Source organism: Sceloporus undulatus, chromosome 2, assembly GCF_019175285.1.
Source record: "Sceloporus undulatus isolate JIND9_A2432 ecotype Alabama chromosome 2, SceUnd_v1.1, whole genome shotgun sequence".
Taxonomy (NCBI): domain Eukaryota; kingdom Metazoa; phylum Chordata; class Lepidosauria; order Squamata; family Phrynosomatidae; genus Sceloporus; species Sceloporus undulatus.
In genome coordinates, this window is record NC_056523.1 from 4,086,215 (window position 1) to 4,110,340 (window position 24,126).

At 42.9% G+C, this 24,126-nt stretch overlaps 1 protein-coding gene across 3 annotated transcripts; it reads right to left on the bottom strand.

Annotated features, from left to right (window-relative positions):
* Positions 1–4,666: 4,666 nt before the first annotated feature.
* Positions 4,667–24,051, bottom strand: LOC121922950 (zinc finger protein 345-like). 3 transcript variants are annotated; one of them, XM_042452917.1, is made up of 9 exons: positions 23,977–24,051; positions 22,683–22,981; positions 20,321–20,521; positions 19,377–19,463; positions 18,844–19,083; positions 16,679–16,765; positions 13,504–13,740; positions 10,768–10,894; positions 4,667–10,575 (listed from the first exon to the last, which is right to left on the bottom strand). In XM_042452917.1, exons 2-9 carry the CDS (start codon positions 22,929–22,931, stop codon positions 9,071–9,073), a joined length of 2,733 nt encoding a protein of 910 aa, XP_042308851.1. In that variant the 5' UTR covers positions 22,932–22,981; positions 23,977–24,051; the 3' UTR covers positions 4,667–9,070. The 3 variants fall into 3 exon arrangements, with proteins under 3 accessions (XP_042308851.1, XP_042308850.1, XP_042308852.1); XM_042452916.1 differs by lacking the exon at positions 23,977–24,051 and adding an exon at positions 23,871–23,901; XM_042452918.1 differs by lacking the exons at positions 20,321–20,521; positions 22,683–22,981; positions 23,977–24,051 and adding an exon at positions 19,601–20,129.
* Between the last annotated feature and the right edge of the window lie 75 nt (positions 24,052–24,126).

Sequence of the window (24,126 nt, forward strand, 5' to 3'; positions counted from 1 at the left end):
TTTTCACCTTTTGCGGACCCTTTTAACCCTTGCCAGTTTGTTTACTTCAGTTTTGCACCAAAATAAAACTATTTTCTACCTTGACAGGCTTCTTTTGTGTACATCAAGTCATAAGAACAGCAAAGAAATGCATTCCAATTCCAGGATGTAACACAGTGAAATAAAGAAAATGAAGGTTAAGAGGTGATATGATAGCCTTGTTTAAATATTTGAAGGGCTGTCATATTGAAAATGGAGCAAGCTTGTTTTCTGCTGCTCCAGAGAACAGGTCCCGGAGCAATGGATGCAGGCTACAGGAAAAGAGATTCCACCTGAACATTAGGCGGAACCTCCTGACAGTAAGAGCTGTCTGACAGTGGAACACACTCCTTCTTCGGCGAGTGGTGGAGTCTCCTTCCTTGGAGGTCTTTAAACAGAGGCTGGGTGGCCATCTGTTGGGGATACTTTGATTGAGAGTCCCTGCAGGGGGTTGAACTGGATGGCCCTTAGGTTCTATTACAACTTTCTATGAAAGGAGTGGGTAGGGTAAACACTTTTCCAAGCCTCCCCCCCATGAATGTTCATCTTCCAAACATCCAGGGGTAGCCATGTTGGACACACACACACACACACACACACATTGACCAAACAGTGGTACCTTTATTGGCCAACCAAAATGTGCAATATGCATGTCGCAAGCTTTCGATGTTGAAAGGTGTTAAAAATCATATAGGAAGCGGTGGGGGGGGGGGGGAATTGAACATGTTAGCCATAGGCCTGCATTGAGCTGTTTTTGTTCTTCTCAGTTCAGATGGTATGGACAGGGGACCTCTTGCAGGCTGGCACCCCTTCCTTCTGGCCCTTTGAGGTCAATCGGGGCGGCTAACAGTAATAAAATAACAATACATTATACATCAAAATCTACTTCCCTCCCCTCCTTAAAAAGTTATTAAATCAATTATAATTAAAACCAACAAATTAAAACAACACCAACATATACATATTATTACAAAACAAAACAAAACAGTAAACTGTGGTAGCATTCTACTTCAATTTCCAGGGAGGACCTTGGGGACTCTCATGAGAAGAGGGTTCCTGAGGCTGGGATTATCAATCCAGGAAAGGCCTGCCGGAAGAGATCCATCTTGACAGCCTTTTTAAAGCTGTCTGAAGATGTCAATTGACAAATCTCGTCTGGCAGGTCATTCCATAATCTGGGGGCGACAACAGAAAAAGCCCTCTGGGAGGTAGCCGAAAGCCTAGATCTTTGAGGCTGCAGCAAATTCCTCCCCGAGGACCGGAATGTGTGGGGAGGATTATATAGGAGGAGGCAGTCCCTGAGATAGTTTGGACCCAAGCCATTTAGGGTTTTAAAGGTGATAACCAACACCTTGTACTGGGCCCGGAAACTAATAGGCAGCCAGTGGAAGGACTTTAATACTGGAGTAACATGGTCCCTCCTTGATGTTCCTGACACCACTCTGGCTGCCATGTTCTGCACTAATTGCAGTTTCCGAATCAAGCACGAGGGTAGCCCAATGGATGCAAGCTATAGGAAAAGAGATTCCACCTCAACATTAGGAGGAACACCCTGACAGTAAGGGTTGTTCGACAGTGGAACACATTTTCTCAGAGAGTGGTGGAGTCTCCTTCCTTGGAGGTCTTTAAACAGAGGCTGGATGGCCATCTGTTGGGGATGCTTTGATTGAGAGTTCCTGCATGGCATGGCCCTTGGAAGAACTCTATGATTCTATGATTCTGTTTTAAGATGTAGTTTTAATGTCTAACAACAGTAACACCTGTGAAGGTGAGTCCACACACAACTATTTTGTCATCCCACATCCCATGTGTTTTGTCATCCCACCACTGCCACCAAATTATGTGATGAGAGCCACAAAAATTGCTTCTCTTCCTTTTTTAGAATTCACTTCCAGATTTATTTATTATTTTATTTATTTATGGTATTTATACCCCGCCCTTCAGCCCTAAAGGCTCTCAGAGCAGCTTACAATTATTAATAAGACGGTTCCCTGCCCTCAAGCTTAGAATCTAAAAAGACACTACACAAAAGGGAATGGTGGTGGGGAAGGGGGTCAGGTCTGGCAGTTCTTCTCTCCCTCTGAGGACTGGACAAGGCAGATGGACTGGAGGGAAGACTCAGCTTCTTAGCTCAGGCCAGACCCAAAGGAGATAGGCCTGCATCTCTCCCTCCTTGGCCAGATGGCACCAGATGGACTGGAGGGAGTGTTCTTCTTAGAAGGTACTTGGAAGGCAGAGGTCCAAGCAGCAGTAGAACTAGCAGCTTCATCCTCCCCCTGCCCCCAGATAGTCACTGTGGTCCTCTTCATTCTCTCTGCTGGGCTGTTTTGCAGCAGAGACCTGTCAGGTCCTGTTTTTATAGCCCTAGCAGGCAAAGCAGCTGTGAGTGATGGCAAACACAGTGCCTACTGAGGCAGGGTTTCAGTCCTGAAGAGAGAGGAATCCATTTGGAAGGCAGAGATCCAAATACCAGTAGAACCAGCAGCTTCTTCCTCCCCCTGGACCCTACTTCTCTCTCTTCTGGAGTGTTTTGCACTCCTCTCTCCCTCAGAGTCCACAGCAGTGGCAGTTGGAATGGAGGGAGGGTGCCTCAGATAACTAGATGTTACCTAGTATCGCGGTTACTTATTTCAGATCCGGACAAGCTTGTAAATATTTAACAATAACATTTTATTTGAAAAACAGCTTAACAAGATAGGTTTTTTGTGGGGTTTCACTTGTTCACTTGGTACATTGGTTATTGCTTCACTTTGTTGCACTTAGTTACACTTTGCTACTTCTCTCTCTCTCTCTCTTGAGAGAGAGAGAGAGATCCAGTTGCTCTCACTTAGGACCCTCTCTCTGTCCTCATTTACTGTTACCCTTCTGACCTTATTTCTATTCTAGCCCTCAGGCTAACCCTATCCCTCAGAATATCAGACCAGCCACTCCCTCCCTTGGAGTGCTGTATTAGGACCATGTCCCTCACTCCTGAACTTGTTCCCTATCAGACTCTGTCATAGAGCCAAGTTGTTCCCTCCCACACTTTAGCTTTCTCAGTCCCTAACCTCTGGACTTCCACACAAACAGACCCTCACTGCGTGGAATCAAAACCCTCTCTGACTCCAAATGTCACTAACGGATATCCAGCAACATTCTATTGGCAGTCTCCAGCTGATTCCTGATTGGCTGTAGCTAGCCTCCCCTTGTTTGGCTGTTGCTACCCCAACATTCTATTGGCTGTTGCCAGATCACTCCTGATTGGCTGTAGCTAGCTTTCTCTTAATTGGCTGTTGCTACCCCAACATTCTATTGGTAGTAGGTTTGTAAGAATTTAGCAGCTTAGAGAGTTCATCCAGAGAAACAGGGGGAAACCCAGAGCGTTTATTAGTAGAAGGTACCAGGAGGTTAGTGGTAGGGGGCAAGTCGGGAGGAACTATTTCAGATCGAATAGTAGTGACTTTTGTGATGAAGTAGTTGGCGAAGTCAGTGGGGGAAAATGATGAGAAGACAGGGGGAGAGGAAGGTTTTAGTAGTGTATTGAAGCAGGAGAACAAACGCTGCGGACGCCTCTCATTAGCGCAGATCAGCGATTTAAAATAGTTCTGTTTTGCCATAGACAGAGCGTGTGAAAAAAGATAAAAGGATGAATTTATAATGAATGAAATCGGCCGGTTCCCTAGACTTTTTCCAAAGACGTTCGGCTGCTCGAAAGCAGGACCGGAGGAATCTGATAGTGGGAGTGAGCCAGGGCTGAGGCCTAGTCATAGGGGAAGACACGCATACAGATACAGGAGCAAATCTGTCAAGAGTTGAAGAAAGAGTGGAATTAAATAAAGACATTGCTGAATCAGCAGAGTCCCCAAGATTAAGAGAAGAGAGAGATGAATTCAAAGTCTGACTGAGATGGTCAGAGTTAACAGACTGAAGGTTGCGGAAATGGCGCTGGATAGTACGACGAGGAGGTGGGATATAAGTAAGAGTAAAAGAAATTAAATGGTGGTCAGACAATGGAAAATCAGATGCCAGGTAGTCGGAAATGACACATTTAGCTGCAAGAATTAGGTTGAGACAGTGACCAGAGGAATGGGTTGAGGAGTTAGAATGAGGGTGAAGGTCAAAAGAAGCAAACAGGGAGCTAAGGCGAGACGAAGAAGGATTGTTGGGATTGTCAAGGTGAATATTAAAGTCACCTAGGATTAGAGAAGGGACTGTATCAGATAGAAAAAACGTCAGCCAAGATTCAAAGTCAGATAGGAATTGGGTAGCAGAACCAGGAGGGCGATAGATGACAGCAACCCGGAGCTGTAAAGGAAAAAAGAGCCGAATACAGTGAGACTCGAATGAAGAGAAACAATAGCTGGGGAGGGGGGGGAGAAAGAACTTGAAACTGGCAGGAATTGGACAATAGTATACCAACCCCTCCTCCTCGACCCTCAGGGCGGCTTGTGTGAGTGAATGAGAGACCGCCAAAAGAAAGGGCAGCAGAGGTAGCAGTATCATGGGCAGGGAGCCAGGTTTCAGTAAGAGCAAGGAGGTTAAATGATCTAGAGAGAAAAAGATCATGGACAGCAGTCGCTTTCGGAGCAACAGAGCGACAGTTCCAAAGTGAACAGAGGAATGGAAGATGGGAGATAGGAAGAGGTCGAATAGGGATCAGGTTAGGAGAGATGCATGGAGCCATGGGAAGGAAAGGATTCAGTAAGCGATAATCAAAAGAAGAGAAGATAATAATGACAAAAGTAGGAATATAATAGCCGACTATACTTGGTAATATTGCCTAAATACCACAAGACACAAGGGATTTAATAGAGAAGGAAGGGGTGGGATTGGAAGCCTTTCCTCAAGGTCCCAGCTGCTGAGAGTGATGGAAGGAGAGGTGGCAGATGGATGCAGGGAAGGAAAGCTCTATCCCTTGAGGCAGGCCTGATAGATCCGACTCAGATGGATGTAGGAATGGAAAGTCCTTTCCCTTGAGGCGGGCCTGGTGGATGAAAGTCACTCCTCAGATGGATGAAGAAAAGAGAAGCCCTTTTCGTTGAGGAAGGCCTGGTGGATGAAAGTCACTCCTGATGGCTGCAGGGAGGACGGTCTAGAAACAGTTGAAGGTGTTACTGGCTCTCTGTTCCTGTGGAAGGATCCACTGCAGGCAGGGAGGGCGGTCTAGAGACATTTAAAGGTGTTACTGGCTCTCTCTTCCTGTGGAAGGATCCACTGCAGGCAGAGAGGACGGTTTAGAGACAGTTGAAGGTGTTAACTGGCTCTCTCTTCCTGTGGAAGGATCCACTGATTGGATGACTCCTGATTGGCTGTAGCTAGCTTTCTCTTGATTGACATTCTATTGACTTGTTGCCAGATGACTCCTGATTAGCTGTAGCTAGCTTTCTCTTGATTGGCTGTTGCTACCTCAACATTCTATTGGCTTGTTACCAGATGATTCCTGATTGGCTGTAGCTAGCTTTCTCTTGATTGACATTCTATTGACTTGTTGCCAGATGACTCCTGATTGGCTGTAGCTAGCTTTCTCTTGATTGACATTCTATTGGCTTGTTGCCAGATGACTCCTGATTGGCTATAGCTAGCTTTCTCTTGATTGACATTCTATTGGCTTGTTGCCAGATGACTCCTGATTGGCTGTAGCTAGCTTTCTCTTGATTGACATTCTATTGGCTTTTTGCCAGATGACTCCTGATTAGCTGTAGCTAGCTTTCTCTTGATTGGCTGTTCCTACCCCAACATTCTATTGGCTGTTGCCAGCTGACTCCTGATTGGCTGTAGCTAGCTTTCTCTTGATTGACATTCTATTGGCTTGTTGCCAGATGACTCCTGATTGGCTGTAGCTAGCAAAATTAAAATTATACCTTTAAATCGCAGTATCATATGCACAGTATGCATTTGCTTATATATAATTTCATTTGGTTGAAGATAAATTTTTTATAAAATTTAATGCTTTTAAATAATTTTTCAAAATTTACATTTTTTAAAAAAAATTAAAATCTGTGAGTAAATAAATTCAGTGAAACTGGATGAGAACAAGGAAGGGGGTTTATGGAAGTATATGGAAGAGAAAATGGCTTGAAGTTCAGAAGGTTGAAAAGTGGAATTTATCTTGCATCATATAGACAGTGTAAGAGGAAGAAGAAAGAGTAATGTTTGGTTGACTAGGATCTGCAAAGTTATATATTATAATATATAATTTGTGTCTAATAATACAAATTTAACAGGAATCTGAAGTATATAAACCTTTGTGGGAGAAGGGGAAAACAAGAGAATAATCATCTGCATTGTTTATATTTATAGTTTATATCTCTTACCCTTTACAAGCTTTTTGTAAAACCATCTCCAGCATCAACTTGCAAGTCAAATAGTTGTGAGGGGTCAGGGTGTTTAAGGATGGGTTCCAAATTAAACCACAGTTTTAATCTTTGGAATGCCTCTTGGCACTCTGGCATTCACAAGATCTTGGTTGAGGGCTTGGGCTTGTGGAGATAATAGTTCTTAATAATGTACATTGTTGGTGCTGTCTGATTACCTGGTAATATCCATAAAAACACAATAATGCATTGGGTTTACAGGTTGTTGCAGCAGAGCATATTAGGGACTTCTTTGCCCTGAGACAGATGGAATATAGGAATAACGTTGATTCTACTTATGGTTTCATTGGCATGAAAAAACATATGTATAGATTAACCAGCTGATCCTATAGACAATAGAAGCCCTGGTAGTTGAGAGCAGTGGGGGGTTATGGGAGAAGACAGTCCAGAGGTCCCTGGGAGAGGAACTTGCCAAGTCAGACCTACAGTGCCAGCATTTCAGCCAGTTCTATGCGGATGGCAAGGGCCTCCAAGAGGTTTGCAGCCGACTCTACCCTTTCTGCTGTCAGTGACTGAATCCTGGGCCTGGTGATTTTGGAGCAGTTTCTGACCATCTTACCCCAGAGATGCAGAACTGGGTCAAGGAATGTGGGGCAGAAACCTGTTCCCAGGTGGTGGTCCTGGTGGAGGGCTTCCTCCTGAGTCAAGCAACAGATAAGTGTTTTCCCTCCTGGAGCAAAAATGAGCAGGTTCTGGCTCTTGAGGCTCTGATCTGATGATTTCAAGGGTGCAAAGATCCCTTGAAGAGAATCTGCTCAAATGTGGTGCTCCTAGATTTGACTTTGATAAGGAGTGTGGGAGGACCCACCTTGTGATGAAGTGAAATCAGTCCCCAAAGGCTCCTCTTCAAAACCAGGTGTGTGCTTGCTGTATGCCAGGTTTTCAAAGGAAGTGCCAGGTTGGATCACTTCACTGTCATAATACAAGAGTGGTGCTGACAGCTTTCCGAGGCAAAAAGGTGTTCTCAGCATACACACATATAGGAGAATTAAACACATTTACAAGTATTACTTGACAATAAATTTAAAAGAGCTTTACAACAGAAATTTCTCCGTTTTAAGATCTAGTTTTAATTCATAACAGCAGAAACATCTTAATACCCTACTAATAATCCATGTCTTCCACATATATTTACAGTTCCCTGTAATATTTAAAAACAGAGCAGTGTCTGTCATGAGCAATGGACTGGATGAGGGCAAACAAATTGAAACTTAATGCAGACAAGACAGAGGTGCTCCTGGTCAGTCAGAAGGCAGATCAGGGAATGGGGATTCAGCCTGTGTTAGATGGCCAGAAGATGCAGGTTCGCAGTTTGGAGTACTCCTGGACTTAGCCTTGAACCTGGAGGCCCAGGTCTCTGCAGTGACCAGGTGTGCTTTTGCATTTAGAGCTTGTGTGTCAAGTGTGCCCATTCCTTGAGACATCAGATATGGCCACAGTGGTACATGCCTGGGTCACACCCATTTGGACTACTGTAACATGCTCCACTTGGGGCTCCCTTTGAAGAGTATTCAGAAACTTAGCTGGTCCAAAGAGCTGCAGCCAGATTGTTAATAGGGGCAGGTTCTAGAGATCACACAACACCCCTATTAAAACAGCTCCACAGGCTGCCAATTTGTTTCCAGACACAATTCAAAGTGATGGTTATGATCTATAAAGCTCTATATGGTTCAGGCCCAGGCTATTTGGCAGACCATATCTCCCTGTATGAGCCATTCCAGGCTCTGAGATCCTCAGGAGAGGCCCATCTTTCTGTACCACCATCATCACAAGCACTGTTGGTGGGGCAAGAAAGAGGTCCTTTTCTGTGGCTGCCCCTAGACTCTGTAACTCTCTTTCCAGGGAGACCAGACTGGCCCCCTCCTTGATGGCCTTCTGCTGGCAGGTTTTCATGTAACACTTTTCTATGCTTTTAATTGTACTGTTTTAATCTTGTTAGCCGCTCTGAGTCCCAGTTTCAGGGAAAGGGAGGGATACAAATAAATATAATAGTAATAATTATATTTCTGTTCCCCACAGGAGCAGTCCTGAAGTCTCTGCTGACAGGAGAGTGCTGGAATCTACAGGAAAGCAGTGCTCTGAACATGCACAGAGCGCTCTGAAGAGAGAAGGGGAGGGGGCAACTGAGACATGTTGGGAACACCTAGGAAAAGACTGTATAGCCTACTAGTCACACCGAACTATAAATAGTGACTTAAATAACAGTCACTGTACAATATCACAAGACCAGGGGGGAGGAATGAAAGAGGAACTTGGAGCCTGGAGGAGGCAGAAGGCGGCAGCATGTGGGATGGTTGGGGAGTTTGGTGAAGAAAATAATGTGTCCCCTATTTTGCTGGGGGGGGGGGGTTGTTTCGTAGTACAGGGAAATTGAACAACCCCCACCTGGTTGCAAAGCTGTCATCATTTCCCCATCTCAGCCCAGTTCACAGCAAGTGGCAAGAGGGACACCAGAGGCATTGGTGCCAAATTGGTTTAGCAGGTTTAATTAAAAAAAAAAAAAAAGGAATTTAGCAAGTAAAAAACATCATTAAAGATTTTAAAAAACCAATTTAAACCCAGATACACCTCTCCATTTGGAAGGGGGAAATCAGACTAGCACCCTGCCTCCCAAAGGCTACTAAAGAAAAAGTCCCCTCCCGCATTATTTGGACTTATGTGCTTTCACTTGTGTGAGCTGTTTGATGTGAATGTAGATGTTAACAGTTACTGAAGCTCTTTCCATATTTTATGAATTTATATCGCCTCTTCCCTTTGTGGGTCCTTTGATGTGAACATAGATGTCCACTCTGACTGAAGCTCTTTCCACACTCCATGCACTGATACGGCTTCTCCCCAGTGTGGGTTCTTTGATGTGACCGTAGATATCCACTCTGCCTAAAGCTCTTTCCACATTCCATGCACTTATATGGTTTCTCCCCTGTGTGAGTTCTGTGATGTGAATGTAAACTTTGACTGTGAGAGAAAGTCTTTCCACATTCTATACATTTATGTGGTTTCTCCCCTGTGTGAATTCTTTGATGTGAATGTAAATGGGCACCTTGACTGAAGCGCTTTCCACATTCCGTACACTGATATGGCTTCTCCCCTGTGTGGACTCTTTGGTGTAAACGTAAACTATAGTTATCAGAGAAGCTCTTCCCACATTCCACGCATTGATAGAGTTTCTCCCGCGTGTGGGTTTTTTGATGTGTATGTAGATGTCCACTCTGACTGAAGCTCTTTCCACATTCGATGCATTTATATGGTTTCTCTCCTGTGTGAGTTCTTTGATGGGAATGTAAATTGTGATTATGAGTGAAAGTCTTTCCACATTCTATGCATTTATGTGGTCTCGCCCCTGTGTGAATTCTTTGATGTGAATTTAAATGGGCACCCTGACTGAAGCTCTTTCCACATTTCTTACATTGATATGGTTTTTCTCCTGTGTGACATCTTTGATGCAAACGTAGATATGAACTCCGAGAAAAGTTCTTTCCACATTCCAAGCACTTATATGGTTTCTCCCCTGAATGGATTCTCTGATGTAATCGCAGATGCCCACTCCAGTTGAAGCTCTTCCCACATTCCATGCATTTATATGCCTTTTCATCTGTGTGAATCTTTTGATGTGAACGTAAACCTGCACTGTGAGCGAAGCTTTTCCCACATTCCATGCATTTGTATGGTTTCTCCCCTGTGTGAGTTCTTTGATGTGGCTGTAAATAGTCAGGACGAGAGAAGCGCATTCCACATTCCATGCATTTGTACGGTTTCTCCCCAGTGTGAGTTCTTTGATGTGACTGCAAATTCTGACTATGAGAGAAAGTCTTTCCACATTCCATGCATTTAAATGGTTTCTCCCCTGTGTGGGTTTTTTGATGTGAACGTAGATTCGAACGCTGACTGAAGCTCTTTCCACATTCCATGCACTGATATGGTTTCTCCCCTGTGTGTATTCTGTAATGTACTTTTAAATGACCTTTACATTGGAATATTTTTCCACAGTCAGAACATTTTACTCCTCTTTTCCCCTTATAGTTTTCGACTTCACAAATATCCTCCTCCTGAGAAGCAGAGGAGTTATTCTCATTCTTTGATTGGTTTTCCATTTGAATTTCCATTCCTCCTGGATTTACAATCTCCTCTTTTCCCACAACAATATTGGTTGCTTCCCAATGCACCATAGAGGGCTCTTCCAAATTCTTCTGCTCCTTCTGATTACCTGTTAGAGAATGAAGAAGATCATCTCATTAGGAGCTGAACACAGAAATTCAGGATCTCATTGGGAATCAAGACCATTATCACTGATTTTACAGATTATTCCCTTTCCTCTCAGGCATTCTGGTCAATTGCCTCTATGAACTGTACCAGCCATAGATTTCTTTCCTTTATTGAAAGTGAAAATGCCCCTTACCTGGAGAGGCTATGTTTCCATCATCCTCCATCCTCATTTCCTTGTAGAAAGCCCCATGGCCTTGATCCAGAGGACCCCACTCTTCCTTGATGAAATACACAGCCACTTCCTCAAAGGAAACTGGAAGCTGACAGGGATAAAATGATAAAATTTCTCTAATCACAATAATCTCTTCTGAAGGTGTTCCCCCATAAACAGAAATCATTTGGGTGGTTCTCCATATGCTTTTTAGTTCAATTATTAGAAATATTTTGGGGGGAGAATTCATGACTTCACGTAAAAGAACAGAATCTGCTATCTTCTTATGTGTTCTTCACCAGATTGTTCCTCCGCCTATTATTATTATTATTATTATTATTATTATTATTAATAATCCACCCTTTCCCCAAAACTGGGACTCAGGGTGGCTTACAATATATATTTTTTAAAACAGTACAATTAAAAGCATACAAAAGTAGTACATTAAAGTAGAATTAAATTATTAAAATATTAAAACAGATTGCATGTTAAAAGAATAAAATACAGTTTAAAAAATTAAAATGTTTAAGACTGATTAGGCCTCTAGTGCTATTGATCTGCCTGGGAGGGAGAATTTGAAGAGAATCTGAGGCCATTTTGTGGTTTCCAAATGTTAGAACTCCAAAGTAAATTACCAATCAATATTCACAGTTCCTGTATTCTCACTGTTCATTTTGTCTTTGTAATTGCTTTAGCTTGTAGTTCTGCCTGCTAGGGAAATGGGGATGGGATTTCTGGTAGTTAAACTTGCTGCTTGAGAAAAGGATGGAATGTGGTGATAAGGGCGAGACATCTGTCAGCATATTCAAGGCCAGGGAGTTTGCTTCTCATGGGACGGGGAGGGAGAAAAGCCCACAGGAAAAAAAGGTGGGAGGGAATACACATTTTAACTAGGGGCTTGAGGCTTTGCTTGCTAGATTCTGCTTAAACGTCTGTCTAGCCACATCTACCTGTGTCTTCAATAAACTTCACCTTTTGGACTAAGTTGTTGTGGATTATTGGTTGGACGTAGCTGGATCTTACACCAAAGGCTTTATTGCAGCTACACACCAGACATTGTATATTTTCTTGAAGTCTAGCGATACTGACAGGTGAAACAGAAACACTTTAACTAGACAGATAAAACAAACAGCTAGACAGACAGAGGAAGTGTACTAGCAAAATGTGGTCAGTGCATGTTTCTTTGGGGAAGGGATGGCTGATGGGAAAGCTTTTGCCCTTTTGAGTCACTTGGCTTCATTTAAGATCTTCTGACTCCTGCTATTAGGGAGTAGTAAATGGAATACATAAAAGAAATGGTTTTTCATCTTCTTATTTTAAAAAAGGCCTCTCCTGTTTCTAAAATGGCCCTGGGGGCCCTGAAAACATGGGGGGGGGGGGAATCCCCCATGATTAACTTTGGTGTACATTTGTGGGGGATTGTGATTTTTTTTGGCAGTGGTGTGTGTGGTGGTGATGTACAGCCCCCCCCCCAATGTCATTATGTGCGGCACATAATGCATCACATAATTATGTGCATGTGTGCATACATAGACACAAACACACAAAGAGACATATCTCTTTCCTAGAAACATGAGGTGGGTTAGATTTTTGTGGGTTTTTCAGGCTATGTGGCCATGTTCTAGAAGACTTTATTCCTGATGTTTCACCAGCATCTGTGGCTGGCATCTTTAGAAAAGATCTTTCTCTGAAGATGCCAGCCACAGATGCTGGCAAAACATCAGGAATAAAGTTTCTAGAACATGGCCACATAGCCCGAAAAACCCACAAAAATCTATGGATGCTGGCCATGAAAGCCTTCAAGTTCACATAAGGTGGGTTCTCTCTCTCTCTCTTCCCAATGTACATTTATGGTGGGAGGGGACAGCTCATGCCTACCATGTCCCTCTTCTTTCTCTTCCTTCCTCCAGACATTTCCTGCCTATCTAGGAAGCTGAACTTGGTCCTTTCAACTCTTGGAAGAGGAGAGTAGCTAAAGACAAATCTTTCTGTTCACTCATCCAATCCTTTTAAAGCTGCCTACCTGGCACATAAGGGAGGATTTTCTTGCTCTCACTTATGTTTGTTGTGTGCATCTTCTTGCTAATAATAACACTCCCTCAATTCACCACTTGCACTTAGACTAAATATTTAAGATTACCGAATGACATTTGCAGTAGCTGCCACAACATCAACAGTAGCAGTAACAACAGCCACCTATCATTATCTCACACACATAAGATTGAGACATAGCAAAGGCAACAAGACTCCAGATATCCCATTCTTCTTTTCCTTCCTTCCTTCCTTCCACTCACTAACTCACTGTATTTCTTCCTTCCTTTCTTTTCGAAGGCAGAGGGAAGTTTTGTGCATTTCAAAATAAAAAGAAGGAAAGGAATGCAAGCACTCATGTACACACAGTTCTCTCCTATAGCCAACAGAGAATTACACACAAATATGCTTCACAAACCCCATTTTCTCAGCTTGCTCAGTATGTGTGTCCCCCTCTCTTCCTCACCAGAGGTAGTCACCAAATTCCACCCAGCAGCAGCAGCAACAACAACAACAAACACTTGCCAGCACATGCTAAGAAGCCTAAGAGCGTCCCTATCTGGTGGACATGTGTGTGCTAAGTCTTATAACTTTTCCTCCTGGCACACATCTATTGCATGGTTAGGTTAAGCAAAGTATGTGTGTCCATGTGTTTGTGAGAGAGGTGAAAGGTAGAGATATACTGACTTGTGACTGCTTCCTCGGTCTCCCTTGTCTCCTCTTCGGTGGTTCTATATTGGCAGGTTCATCCTGGGCTGCTGCCACAGAAGAAATTGAAGGCTTGTTGGCTCCTTCACCTTGTGTGTTCATCGTGGCTCCATTTGCTTTCCAGAGTTGTTCTCTCTCTCTCTTCCTCACTGGCTTTTCTGCCCTCTTGCTCCCTACCCAGCCACTGTCTTTCTCTTTCCATTGCTTGCACAGCACCTTGAAGAAATGGGAAAATTTCAAAGGTGATCTCCTTTATTCGCTTTTGCCCACCCACACCCTCTTACTCCTGCAGCAGCATACCATCACAACTACCATGCCAGACATCTGGATGCTGCCAAAGAGAGAGGTGAAAGGGAGGAAGAAGATGCAGCAGTAGTCATGGTAGTGGTACTATTGGTGATGAGGCTGATGACACTTGCTCTCGTCACCGCTTTAGAAAAATGGGGAGTAGAATCCTTTGTGTTACAATGTAGCACCAAGATGGAGCCCCTGATGCAGGGGGCAAAAAATGAGGGGGGGAGTAGGATGACAGAATGTGCACTAAGCCCTTTAAAATATGGGGAGGGGCAGGAATCATGAGGGGTGGCTGGGTGGGAGGGAGAGGCTTCTGAGGAGCAGAAAGCAAATCAAGGGCTTCAGCCCTTTGGCTCAACTGCTGCTGCTTCATGAGCCAAAGGGGAGACACACTGAAATTTCACCTAGTGAGTCTTTCAGCAACTGGCAAATTGGAACGTGCATGTTGGGAGCAACAGGAAGATCATTAGTAGCCTGGTGGGTTGGGATGTGGATATTTTTTCTATATACACAGGGAGAGAAAGAAATGGAAGAACCATATTTCCTTCTAGTCGAATTTCTCAACATGACTCATGTACCTATTCTGCCTCATTTATGTGTCAAGTAATGGGACTTCTTTCTCTGCAGGTAAAGGTTTTATGCACAATACAGTGTGCATTTTTCAATGCATTCATTTTCACCACCCACCCACACTTCGACAAACACACACACACACGAAGGTGCTTTTTTTGTTGACTGAAAACCTATTGTGAAGCTTCTGTTGCAAAGAGCATGAAGAAAAAGGGGAGAAAGGCACAAAAGGCCGGACAGCAAAGAAGGCTTTCTTGAATTGATGTTCAAAAGATTAAATAAAACACACACAAAATCACAGTCACACAAATACAGTGGGCCCTCAGTAACTGCTGGGGTTTAGTTCCAGTATCTATTGTTGATACCAAAATTCGGGGTGTTCAAGTCCCATTATATACAGTGGTGTAGTAAAGCAACATCTCTTATACAAAACGGTGAACAATTCCAAGATTTGCTTTTTGGAATTTAGAAAAAAACATTTTCAAGCTATGGTTCGTTGAATCTGTGGATGGAGAATCCATGGATATGGAGGGTGGACTGTACTTATCATAAATTGCTATGCTTATTTATAATATTGATAAATACTGAAGATAATAGTCTAGTGCCTACAGAAGCAGTAGTACTTTAAAAAGTAGCTTTAATTAGTAGAGGCTACAACCGACTTATAAAAAGCCATTCCTCCACAAACTTCATGACAATTAACAGAATGAATAGAACATACTTCCAACACCATGCTTTTGTTCTCATCCTTTACAAGGATGTAAGTGCTAATTGCAGTTTCTCCACCGAAACAAGACTCTTGTGTTTATTGTCAAAGTTACACAACTGTCACTTAAGGTCACCAGGCATCTTTGTGGGAGGGAAGTCTTATTAGCCTGGCTTTAGAACTCCATTTTTACATTTACATTTAAATGAAAACAGGTTCTCCCTCATCCTAACCCAATAAACCACCCAGCTTAAAATAAATGAACTGGGGGGAAAAAAATCCCTGAATTGATCTTTATAGCTACATCGTGTGCCACCCACCATTCACAATATAATGATGGCTCCATAGTTGACATTTCTTCTATAACTTACCTTCCAGGAACTAATTAGTGAACAAGACAGGATAGTCTGGATCAATTCCCAAGAATCAAATTTATAGTAATGTCTGACAGCTATACATTTTCAGAAGAATTCTCATTTCCACCAATGTATCATGGAATTTAGTATTAAACACTCAGCTCTAACTAATAGTTCATTATAATGTTAAGAAGTGGTGTCTTTAGGGCAGGTGACACATGGTACAGTAAGTCATGGTGGCACTGCCATTGGCCTCCTCCCATACTATTCAGAATCCTTCGTAATATTTTTGTACTAATGTGACTCGTAAATCGTAATTCCCATATATCACTGAATATAATGGCAGTAGCTATGACATAAACAATTAACAAAAGGAAAATTACACCTTTAAATTACAGTATAGTAAATACATTTACATAGTTTCATGTGATTAATGGTCAAGTTTGGTAAGGTGTGATTTTTTTTAAAGAAAATTTTAAAAGAGTGCAATTATTTTTTTTTAAAACTGAGGCCTCTCCTTTCTCCACTCACTGAATCTTGCCCCACTCATGTCTTCTCTTCCACTGAACTCCTGGACTTTACAGGGACACAGGAGACTTCCACAGCCCCTTTGTGCCAAAAGACAGATATTTGGGGAGCAGTGCTGTCCCCAATCCCGTTTAGGGGGGGTCACCTGGTGCAGCTCCTCGCACCCTCCTAATGATGCTCCTGTTATTAAGAAACCTGGGGAAATTGAATGGTTACTGTTAGACATTCAGGATGTTCCAGTCTCACCATTGTTAAGAACTATTTCTTCCAAAGTCCTGAATGCAGAAAGGTTTTATTTTGTAAACAACTTCCATGATTCTATAACAAACTCCCTCAGAGTGTAATGGAGTCTCCTTCCTTAGAGGTCTTTAAACAGAGTCTGGATGGCCATCTGTCGGGGATGCTTTGATTTAGATTTCCTGCCTGGCAGGATGGGGTTGGACTGGATGGCCCTTGAGGTCTCTTCCAACGCTACGATTCTATTTATCATTCTATCAAGCTGAAATAAGGAAACTGCCCTTAAGATGCCTATAAATCTCCTACAACACTCCAAATGAAATAATATTAAAGTAGCATGGCAGGAGGTTGGACTGGATGGCCCTTGTGGACTCTCCCAACTCTACGATTCTATGATTCTAGCACATGCTCTGAATTTCAGAGGTGAAATGTGTGAAATCTTGAGATTACTGAGTAATCTTACCTTCTGAGCTGTTTTAGATGGACTCTTGTTTCCTCTTCCTTTAGGTCTTCCTCTTGGTCTTTTAGGAGATGGCTCTCCCATTGGTTCCTAAATATAAGAAGACATGCCATTGAGGCAAGGATGTCAACAAAGATCCTAAATACAAGCAACAGCACAAATCCAACTGTGTCACTGAGGCGTTCAGTTTTAAATAAGAAAGGAAATAAAGAGAAAGGGAACAGAACCATTAATGAGAATTTTGCCTTATATGCCCAGTGACCACTAGATATATATGGCAAAATTGTAAAAATTTTTACACTCTTTCCAATTAAATTTACCTTTAAATGGTGACTCCTGTTTTTCTAATCAATTTAGACATTTCAAAAACAGTCACACAAATAAGATGAATTAAGACACAGATCTCCCAACATTTTTGTTTTAAACAATGAAATATCTAAGTTGGTTTAAACTATAGACAGCTTTTATTTTCTTAAAGCTACAAAGGAGAATTTTGCTGTGTTCTGTATCTTTCAGTCTCTTTCCATTTGTGTAACTTAGTGGTACTCAAAATTTTCACCCTTGGGCCCCACTTTACATCTACATGTGACATCAACCCCCTCTCAATCTAGTATATTCATAAAAATATTTTGATTGTTTAGTGTAAATATTTTCATTCACACATATTTGTATTGTATTGTATATACAATATGTATTGTAAAAAGTTTAAGTAACATTTTATAAGGAAATAGCACTGTTCAAATTAGAACAGTTTTATTTATATAAATTCAATATTTAATGAAATGCATGTGTGAATTATACACATAAAAAAGTTTTGGAGGAGGAGGAGGGTGGCTCAGGGCCTCAAAGTCTTGTGCCCCCCCTACAGCTGTCATACCTGGAGGTCTTGCCCTATTGTCTGAGAACCACTGGTCTAACTTAAAGGAATGCTGTACATTGTGTACAGTGGGGTGAGGTACTTGTCTTTACCACTTTCTAGTAAAACAAAAAGTCTTTGTAGAATTTAAAAGGTGCCTAGGATTCAAACAATTCAAGAACAATGACTGTTTTAACTATCCCACTTCCATCTAGGTTTGCTGCTTGATAGTAAATAAAAAGAGTCTGTGAAGACACACCCAACTAAAGGTGGTGGCAGGTTTGGGTGTGCAACGCCGGTACCCTGGTGAGATCAAACTCTTCTACCCAAAAAAGGCTCTGAAGCTGAATGTAAAGTTCAAAAGGGGGGAAATTTAATTTAAAGGACAAAATAAAGAATTTTCTCCTCCCCAGCTCTAAACCAAAGATACTTTACAGTTTCAGCAATCTTCCGGATGTCATCTTTCTGGGTCTGATGTTAGTTTGCTCTCCTCACTCAATGGAGCTGGTGCAGGATCTTTCAGCTCCTGAATTCCTCTATTCACTTGCTGATGGTAACTAATTCGGCTGAGTTGGTAACTAAAATGGCTAACTTGGTAACTAAGATGGCTAAAGTGTAAGAAATGCCCTTTCCGGCTGTCTGGGCCTGTTTGCCACCAAAAAGACAGCTCTCTGCCTGCTCACAGCAAAGACTGCTCCCCACTAAAAAACTTCCAGCTACAGCAGAGCATGTTGGGAAAGGGCAAACCAAACCTGGAAATAATGCAGGGGATCTTACAGCTCCTCCCACAACTAATACAAATAACTTTTCTACACTAAACATACTATGGCCTGAACCAAAATGAAAGAAAATGCAGGGGAAAGTTTCAATCAGTTTAAAAGGTGCCTAGGATTCAAACAATTCAAGAACAATGACTGTTTTAACTATCCCACCTCCATCTAGGTTTGCCGCTTGATAGTAAATAAAAAGAGTCATTTAAGTGGATGTGACAAAGCTTTCAGATTTCAAATACTGAACGTTTCATTTCGATTATAGGAGGCTGTTGGACTAAATAAATGAAGAGTTTTTTAAATAGGGATTTTAAACATTTAGGGCAATCAAATTGCACCCACAGTTGCTGCCACAATAGCTGCAGAAACCATTAAAAACACCCACCACCACCACATGCCACCCAAAAGCTTCCCTATCCAACAGGTATGTGCACCACCCATACATGTGTGTCTATATCACATAGCCTGTCTCCCAGGTACACATCTATGGGTGGTTAGGTTGAGTGTAGTGTGTGTGTTTGTGTGTGGTGAGATATACTGACCTGTGGCTGCTTCCTTGGTCTCCCTCGTCTCTTCTTTAATGGTTCTGTGCTGGCAAGTTGCTTCTGGGATGTTGCCATGGAAAAAGTTGAAAGCTGACCAGCTCCTTTAGCTCGTGTGCTCATTCTAACTCCATTCTCTCGCCAGGGCTGCCTGCTCACTTGCCCACTCACTAACTTTTCCCTTCTCTTGCTCCCCTGCCACCTACTGACTCGCTTGCTCTCTTGTTGGCTGTAAGGCACCTTGAAGGAAAGACATTCAGAATGTTTCAGTTTCACAGTAGTTGATATTTCTTCTACAGTACAGTCTTGAATACAGAAGAACATACATGTATATAATGGTTTAGTTTTTCTTAAAGTTGTAAGAAGGAAAACTGCCTCTAACACACAGGATTCTCCAACAACCTTTCAACATTAAATAATAATAAAATATCACAAAATCTGCAGTTCAGAGGTTAAATATGTGAAAACCTGTGGCTACTGATTAATGAGTAGATAATAATCCAAACACCTCTTTTGCTTTGATGTAACCTCACCTTCTGAGTTGAATTAGATGGACTCTTGTTTTTGGTTCCTTTTGGTCTTCCTCTTGGTCTTTTAAGAGATGGCTCTCCAGTTCGTATCTAAATACAGATGGCATCCACACCAATAATTAAAATAAATCAGCATCATGCCGTAAGGAACAGAAAAGGTCTAGTATCTTCTCAGGCCTATTTACTTTCAGAAATACAAAATATTTCTGGATATTACCCTGCCTTACCAGGGGCGTGGTGGAGAGAGTGTGAGACATTTGCTACACATCCCCACAATACTGAGACATAGCGAAGGCAAAAACAGCCTGGGTCTTCCTTTCCCTTCCCCACTTGCTCCTTCTTTCTTTCTTTCTGAAGTTTTGTGCCTTTGAAAAAAGAAAGAAAAAAGCAACGCACACTCTCTCTTTTACACATGAACACATGGTTTGCTACTGCAGCCAGCAGGGATTCACATAAACATACCGCACAACCCCCACACCTCACAACCTCTATTTTCCTGGCTTGTGTGCATGCGCCTCTTTTTCTCACCAGAACCGATCACCAAATTGCATCCACTGCTGATCCCAGAATAGCAGCAACAGCAACAAACACCCACCAGCACCACCACATGTTGCCAAAAGACCCAAGAGCTTCCCTATCTGCTGAGCATATGCACACCTGAATCATAATAATTATAATAATAATTTTTATTTACATTTCTCACCTCTCCCTGCGGATTGAAGCGGGATTACACTAGAAAAAACATTACAAGATAAAAAACCTACAATTTCATATAAAATACACTCAATAAAACAGTAAAACCGCTATCAATATAATACATAGACTAAATCATCATTTACAATATCTAAAATATGTAGAATCACAGCCTTTCCTCCAGGCACATGTCTATGGGTGTTTAGGTGGATAAAGGTGTGATGTGGTGTGTGTACTAGGTGAGATATACTGACTTGTGGCTGCTTCCTTGGTCTCCCTCGTCCCCTCTTTGGTAGTTCTGTGATGACAGGTTCATCCTGGGCTGCTGTCAGGGAGGATGTTGAAAGCTGGCAGGCTTCTTCACTTTGTGAGCTCAGGGTGACTCCATTTGCTTGCTCACTGGCTGGCTTGTCCTCTCTGCACAGTTTAACTGTGGTGTTGCACATCTCGGAATCCTTTAAACAGATGATGCAAAGGATTTGAATTTTAAGTTAAATTTAAAATTTACATCACTTGTTAAATAGAGATACAGAGAGAAAAGTGGTCTCTCTCTGAGCGCACTAAGACCAGGACACTTGTAATCAGGCTACCAAAAGATGCCAGTGTCCATCGGACTCAACAGAACTCCAGTGATCTGTATGTAGAGATCTTGTAGCACCCTTGAGACTAACTCAAATAAAGCAGTTGGCAGCATAAGCTTTCATAGACTTCAATATACTTCAGTCTGCATTATGCATCTGAGGAAGTAGACTGAAGTTTACAAAAGCTCATGCTGCCAACTTCTTTATTTCAGTTAGTCTCAAAGGTGCTACAAGATCTCTCTACATACTGAATCTACAGACTAACATGGCTGTATCTTTGAATTAAGTGCTTTGTGTTAGAAGCAGTGGCATTCATCCCAGGCATGTACACCTCACTCCTCCTGTTTGTTCTCTGTTTGCAAAAAACATATATTTGTGAGTTGACACATGTACCTTTAATGTATTTTGCATCTGAATTGGAAGAGACCTCAAGAGCCATCCAGTCCAACTCCCTCCCATTCAGGAATACACAACACCCGACAGATGCCCTCTGTTTAAAAACCTCCAAAGAAGGAGACCCCACCACACTCAGGGGCAGTGTGTTCCACTGTCAAACAGATCTTACTGTTAGGAAATTCTTCCTAATGTTGAGGTGGAATCTCTTTTCCTGTAGTTTGAATCCATTGCTATGGGTCCTATTCTCTGGAGCAGCAGAAAACAAGTTTGCTCCATCCTCACTATGACATCCTTTAAATATTTAAGCAGGGCTATCATATCACCTCTTAACCTTCTCTTCTATGGGTTAAACATACCTAACTCCCTAAGTCTCTTCTCATAAGGCATGGTTTCCAGACCCTTCACCACTTTGGTCATCCTCCTCTGGACACGCTCCAGCTTCTCAACATCCTTTTTGAATTGTGATGCCCAGAACTGGACACAGTATTCCAGGTGAGGCCTGACTAAAGTAGAATCGAGTGATACTATTACTTCCCTTGATCTAGACACTATACTTCTATTGATGCAGCCTTAGCATTACATTTCTCCTCGCTGAAATTCATATAAAGCTTGCAGAAAACTCTCACCACTAACCAACCACTGGCGAACAGCTAGGCTGCTTGACTGGAGCACAGCATAGAAACCATAAAATAGTGGATGAAAGGAAATGCAAAATCAAGGGGAGATAAGCTATTACTTTTTCAGTGGGAATTAACTCACTCTCTGTGGATCCAACACCTTGCGGTCAATAATGAGAGGCTATATTACATGCTGCAAAACAACCCATTTTTCAACATAGTGAGATGACCTGTTATTCTTTGAGTATTTTCTACTGTTTTCTTTCATGTTTCATGTTTGGACTGTCAAATGTCAGGATATTTTCAGATTTTTGTTTTGAGAATTAAGAGGTTTTTCTTTTCTTTTCTGGACTTTGGATATTTAAAACTTGATAAGGAAAAACCTAAACCTAAACTAGGGCTCAGCCAAAACTCTAAGATAGAACTGAAAAAAAAAAAAAACACCCTGCTGCTTGAGTCTCCTGGCATCCCTCATTCTGAGCCATGCTGCCAAGGGCCAATATATCAAGGGCAAACAAACACATCTAAAGGACCACACATTTCCCATCCCTCCTCCAGAAGCATCTGATGGTCCAATGGATGTGTATTTCACTGGTTCCCTGGAAAGAACACTGCTGACAGCTCCCACATCACATTTCACTGTTAGGTGCAATGAAGTATTTTGAAAGCACAAATGCATAGCAATCCAAAATCTTGTTCAACAGGAAAAATTCAGACAATGAAATATGAAACAACATATGAAATATGAAGACTTATGAGAGCCTTGTGGCACCATGAAGACTTAACGAATTTATTTGGCATGAGCTTTCACGACTTTGATCCACTTCCTTAGACATGTGTCCAAAGTGCCTCCCCATTCATTCATTCATCTGAGGAAGTGGACTGGAGCCCACAGAAGATAATGCCAAATAAAACATACTAGTCTTTGGTCAAGCTCTAGTCCTTCAACTTTTATCCTTAAAATTGCTCCTGCTTTCATTAACAGATTTACACAGTGTACACCTTTGGTATTTCCTACACACCTTGAAGGCCTGGACATCCTCTTCATTTAGGGCAAACATGTCCCGCTCTTGGAAGACCCCTTCCTCACCACTCTCAACCCCTTCGTCTGTCTCTCCACAAATGGCTGCCATGTCCATTCTCTTGGCAAAATGGAGGGGCCGAGGGTCCTCAGGCCCAGGAGATGTCTTGGTTGGTGGCTGCTCTTCTAGAACAGATGGAGCTGGGAAAATGGGGAATGAGGGTGGTTCTTGCTGGACTTTGGCCTCCATTGAGGGAGCCAAGCAAGGCCCTTTTTCTTCTACTGGCGGAATATCTGTTGCTGAAAGAAGGAAGTTTTAGTTAGCAAGACTGCCACATTTTTTTTTAAAAAAACCCCACCCTTTTCTTGACTGTGTATTTTTGGATTTAAAACGTCTCCTTATTGTTTACTCCTATTAGGGGCATACCCTGAAATCCTTCCAAGAAGCAGGGTGCATTCTTTCAGGGTCTCTGGATCACCCCAAGCCAAGCCATTAGTCCCCGTGGTTTAGAAATGCCTGCCCTGGCTGGCAATGGCTCTCCACAGTCTGAGGCTGGGGTCTCTGCTCCCTCAAGGGAAGGACCCAGAACTTTCTGGACCCAAAGCGTGGGCTCTGTCCCTGAGTCATGGCCCTTTCTGTGCCCAGCTTTCCTGACTGACAGATGCAGAGAAGGGGCTGTAACTTACAGTATGAAGGCCAAGGGGGGGACTGGTCAAATTCTGGCCATACTGGCACCCCACAGTCCCAGATCCAGAGCTCAACACACACACCCATCAAGGACCTGATTCTTCCCTTTGCAGCCCCTTCCTCTATCTGGGAGGCCCAGGGGACCACCCCCCCAGAAGGGAGAGGAGGAGGAAGAGCCTCCAGGAGGTCTTCTATGCGGGGAGCGGGGGGAGGAAGGCTCCCTTGCATCCACCAAAACAACCCCCCCCTCACCCAGGCTCCCCCCTCTCTCTCCAGGAGACACCCCTCCAGCCATGATTTTGGGGGGAAAGGGAGAGGCTCTCCCTCACTCCAGCCCCCAAAAGATGAGCGCCTGCCTGCCTTCTTTCCCCCACTCCCTCTCCCCTTCTCACCCCTTCCCTCTCTCTCCCCCTCTCTTCCTGCCCTTCCTTCTTCCCCTCCCTCTTCTTCTCTTCCACTGTCTCCTTCCCTCTCTCCAGGGGCCCCTCTGAAGTCCCTCACCTCCTTCTCCTTCTTCCCGACCCTCCTTCTCTCCTCCTCCCCCCGCCCTCCCCCTGGAATGACGTCACAGTGCACCACTCTCTCCTCCTTCCCTGCCCCTACTAACATTTTCCCTGCCTCTCTAGGAAGCGGAACTCGCTGCTCTTAGGACCCACAGGCTGAGGATCGGGAGGTTCTTCCTTTTCCCCACCCCTCCGGAAATAACGTCATAGGACGCATCCTTCTTCTCCTTCCCCCATTAACTTTTATCCTTCGC

What these genes read in the sequence shown, in the direction of transcription:
- LOC121922950 (XM_042452917.1), bottom strand. Translation starts at nt 22,931, where the DNA reads ATGGAGGCCAAAGTCCAGCAAGAACCACCCTCATTCCCCATTTTCCCA. An exon ending in GACCAAGGAAGCAGCCACAA is followed by an intron (nt 19,464 to 20,320) that starts GTCAGTATATCT and finishes ATCTGTATTTAG; the next exon opens with ATACGAACTGGAGAGCCATC. An exon ending in GACCAAGGAAGCAGCCACAG is followed by an intron (nt 16,766 to 18,843) that starts GTCAGTATATCT and finishes TCTTATATTTAG; the next exon opens with GAACCAATGGGAGAGCCATC.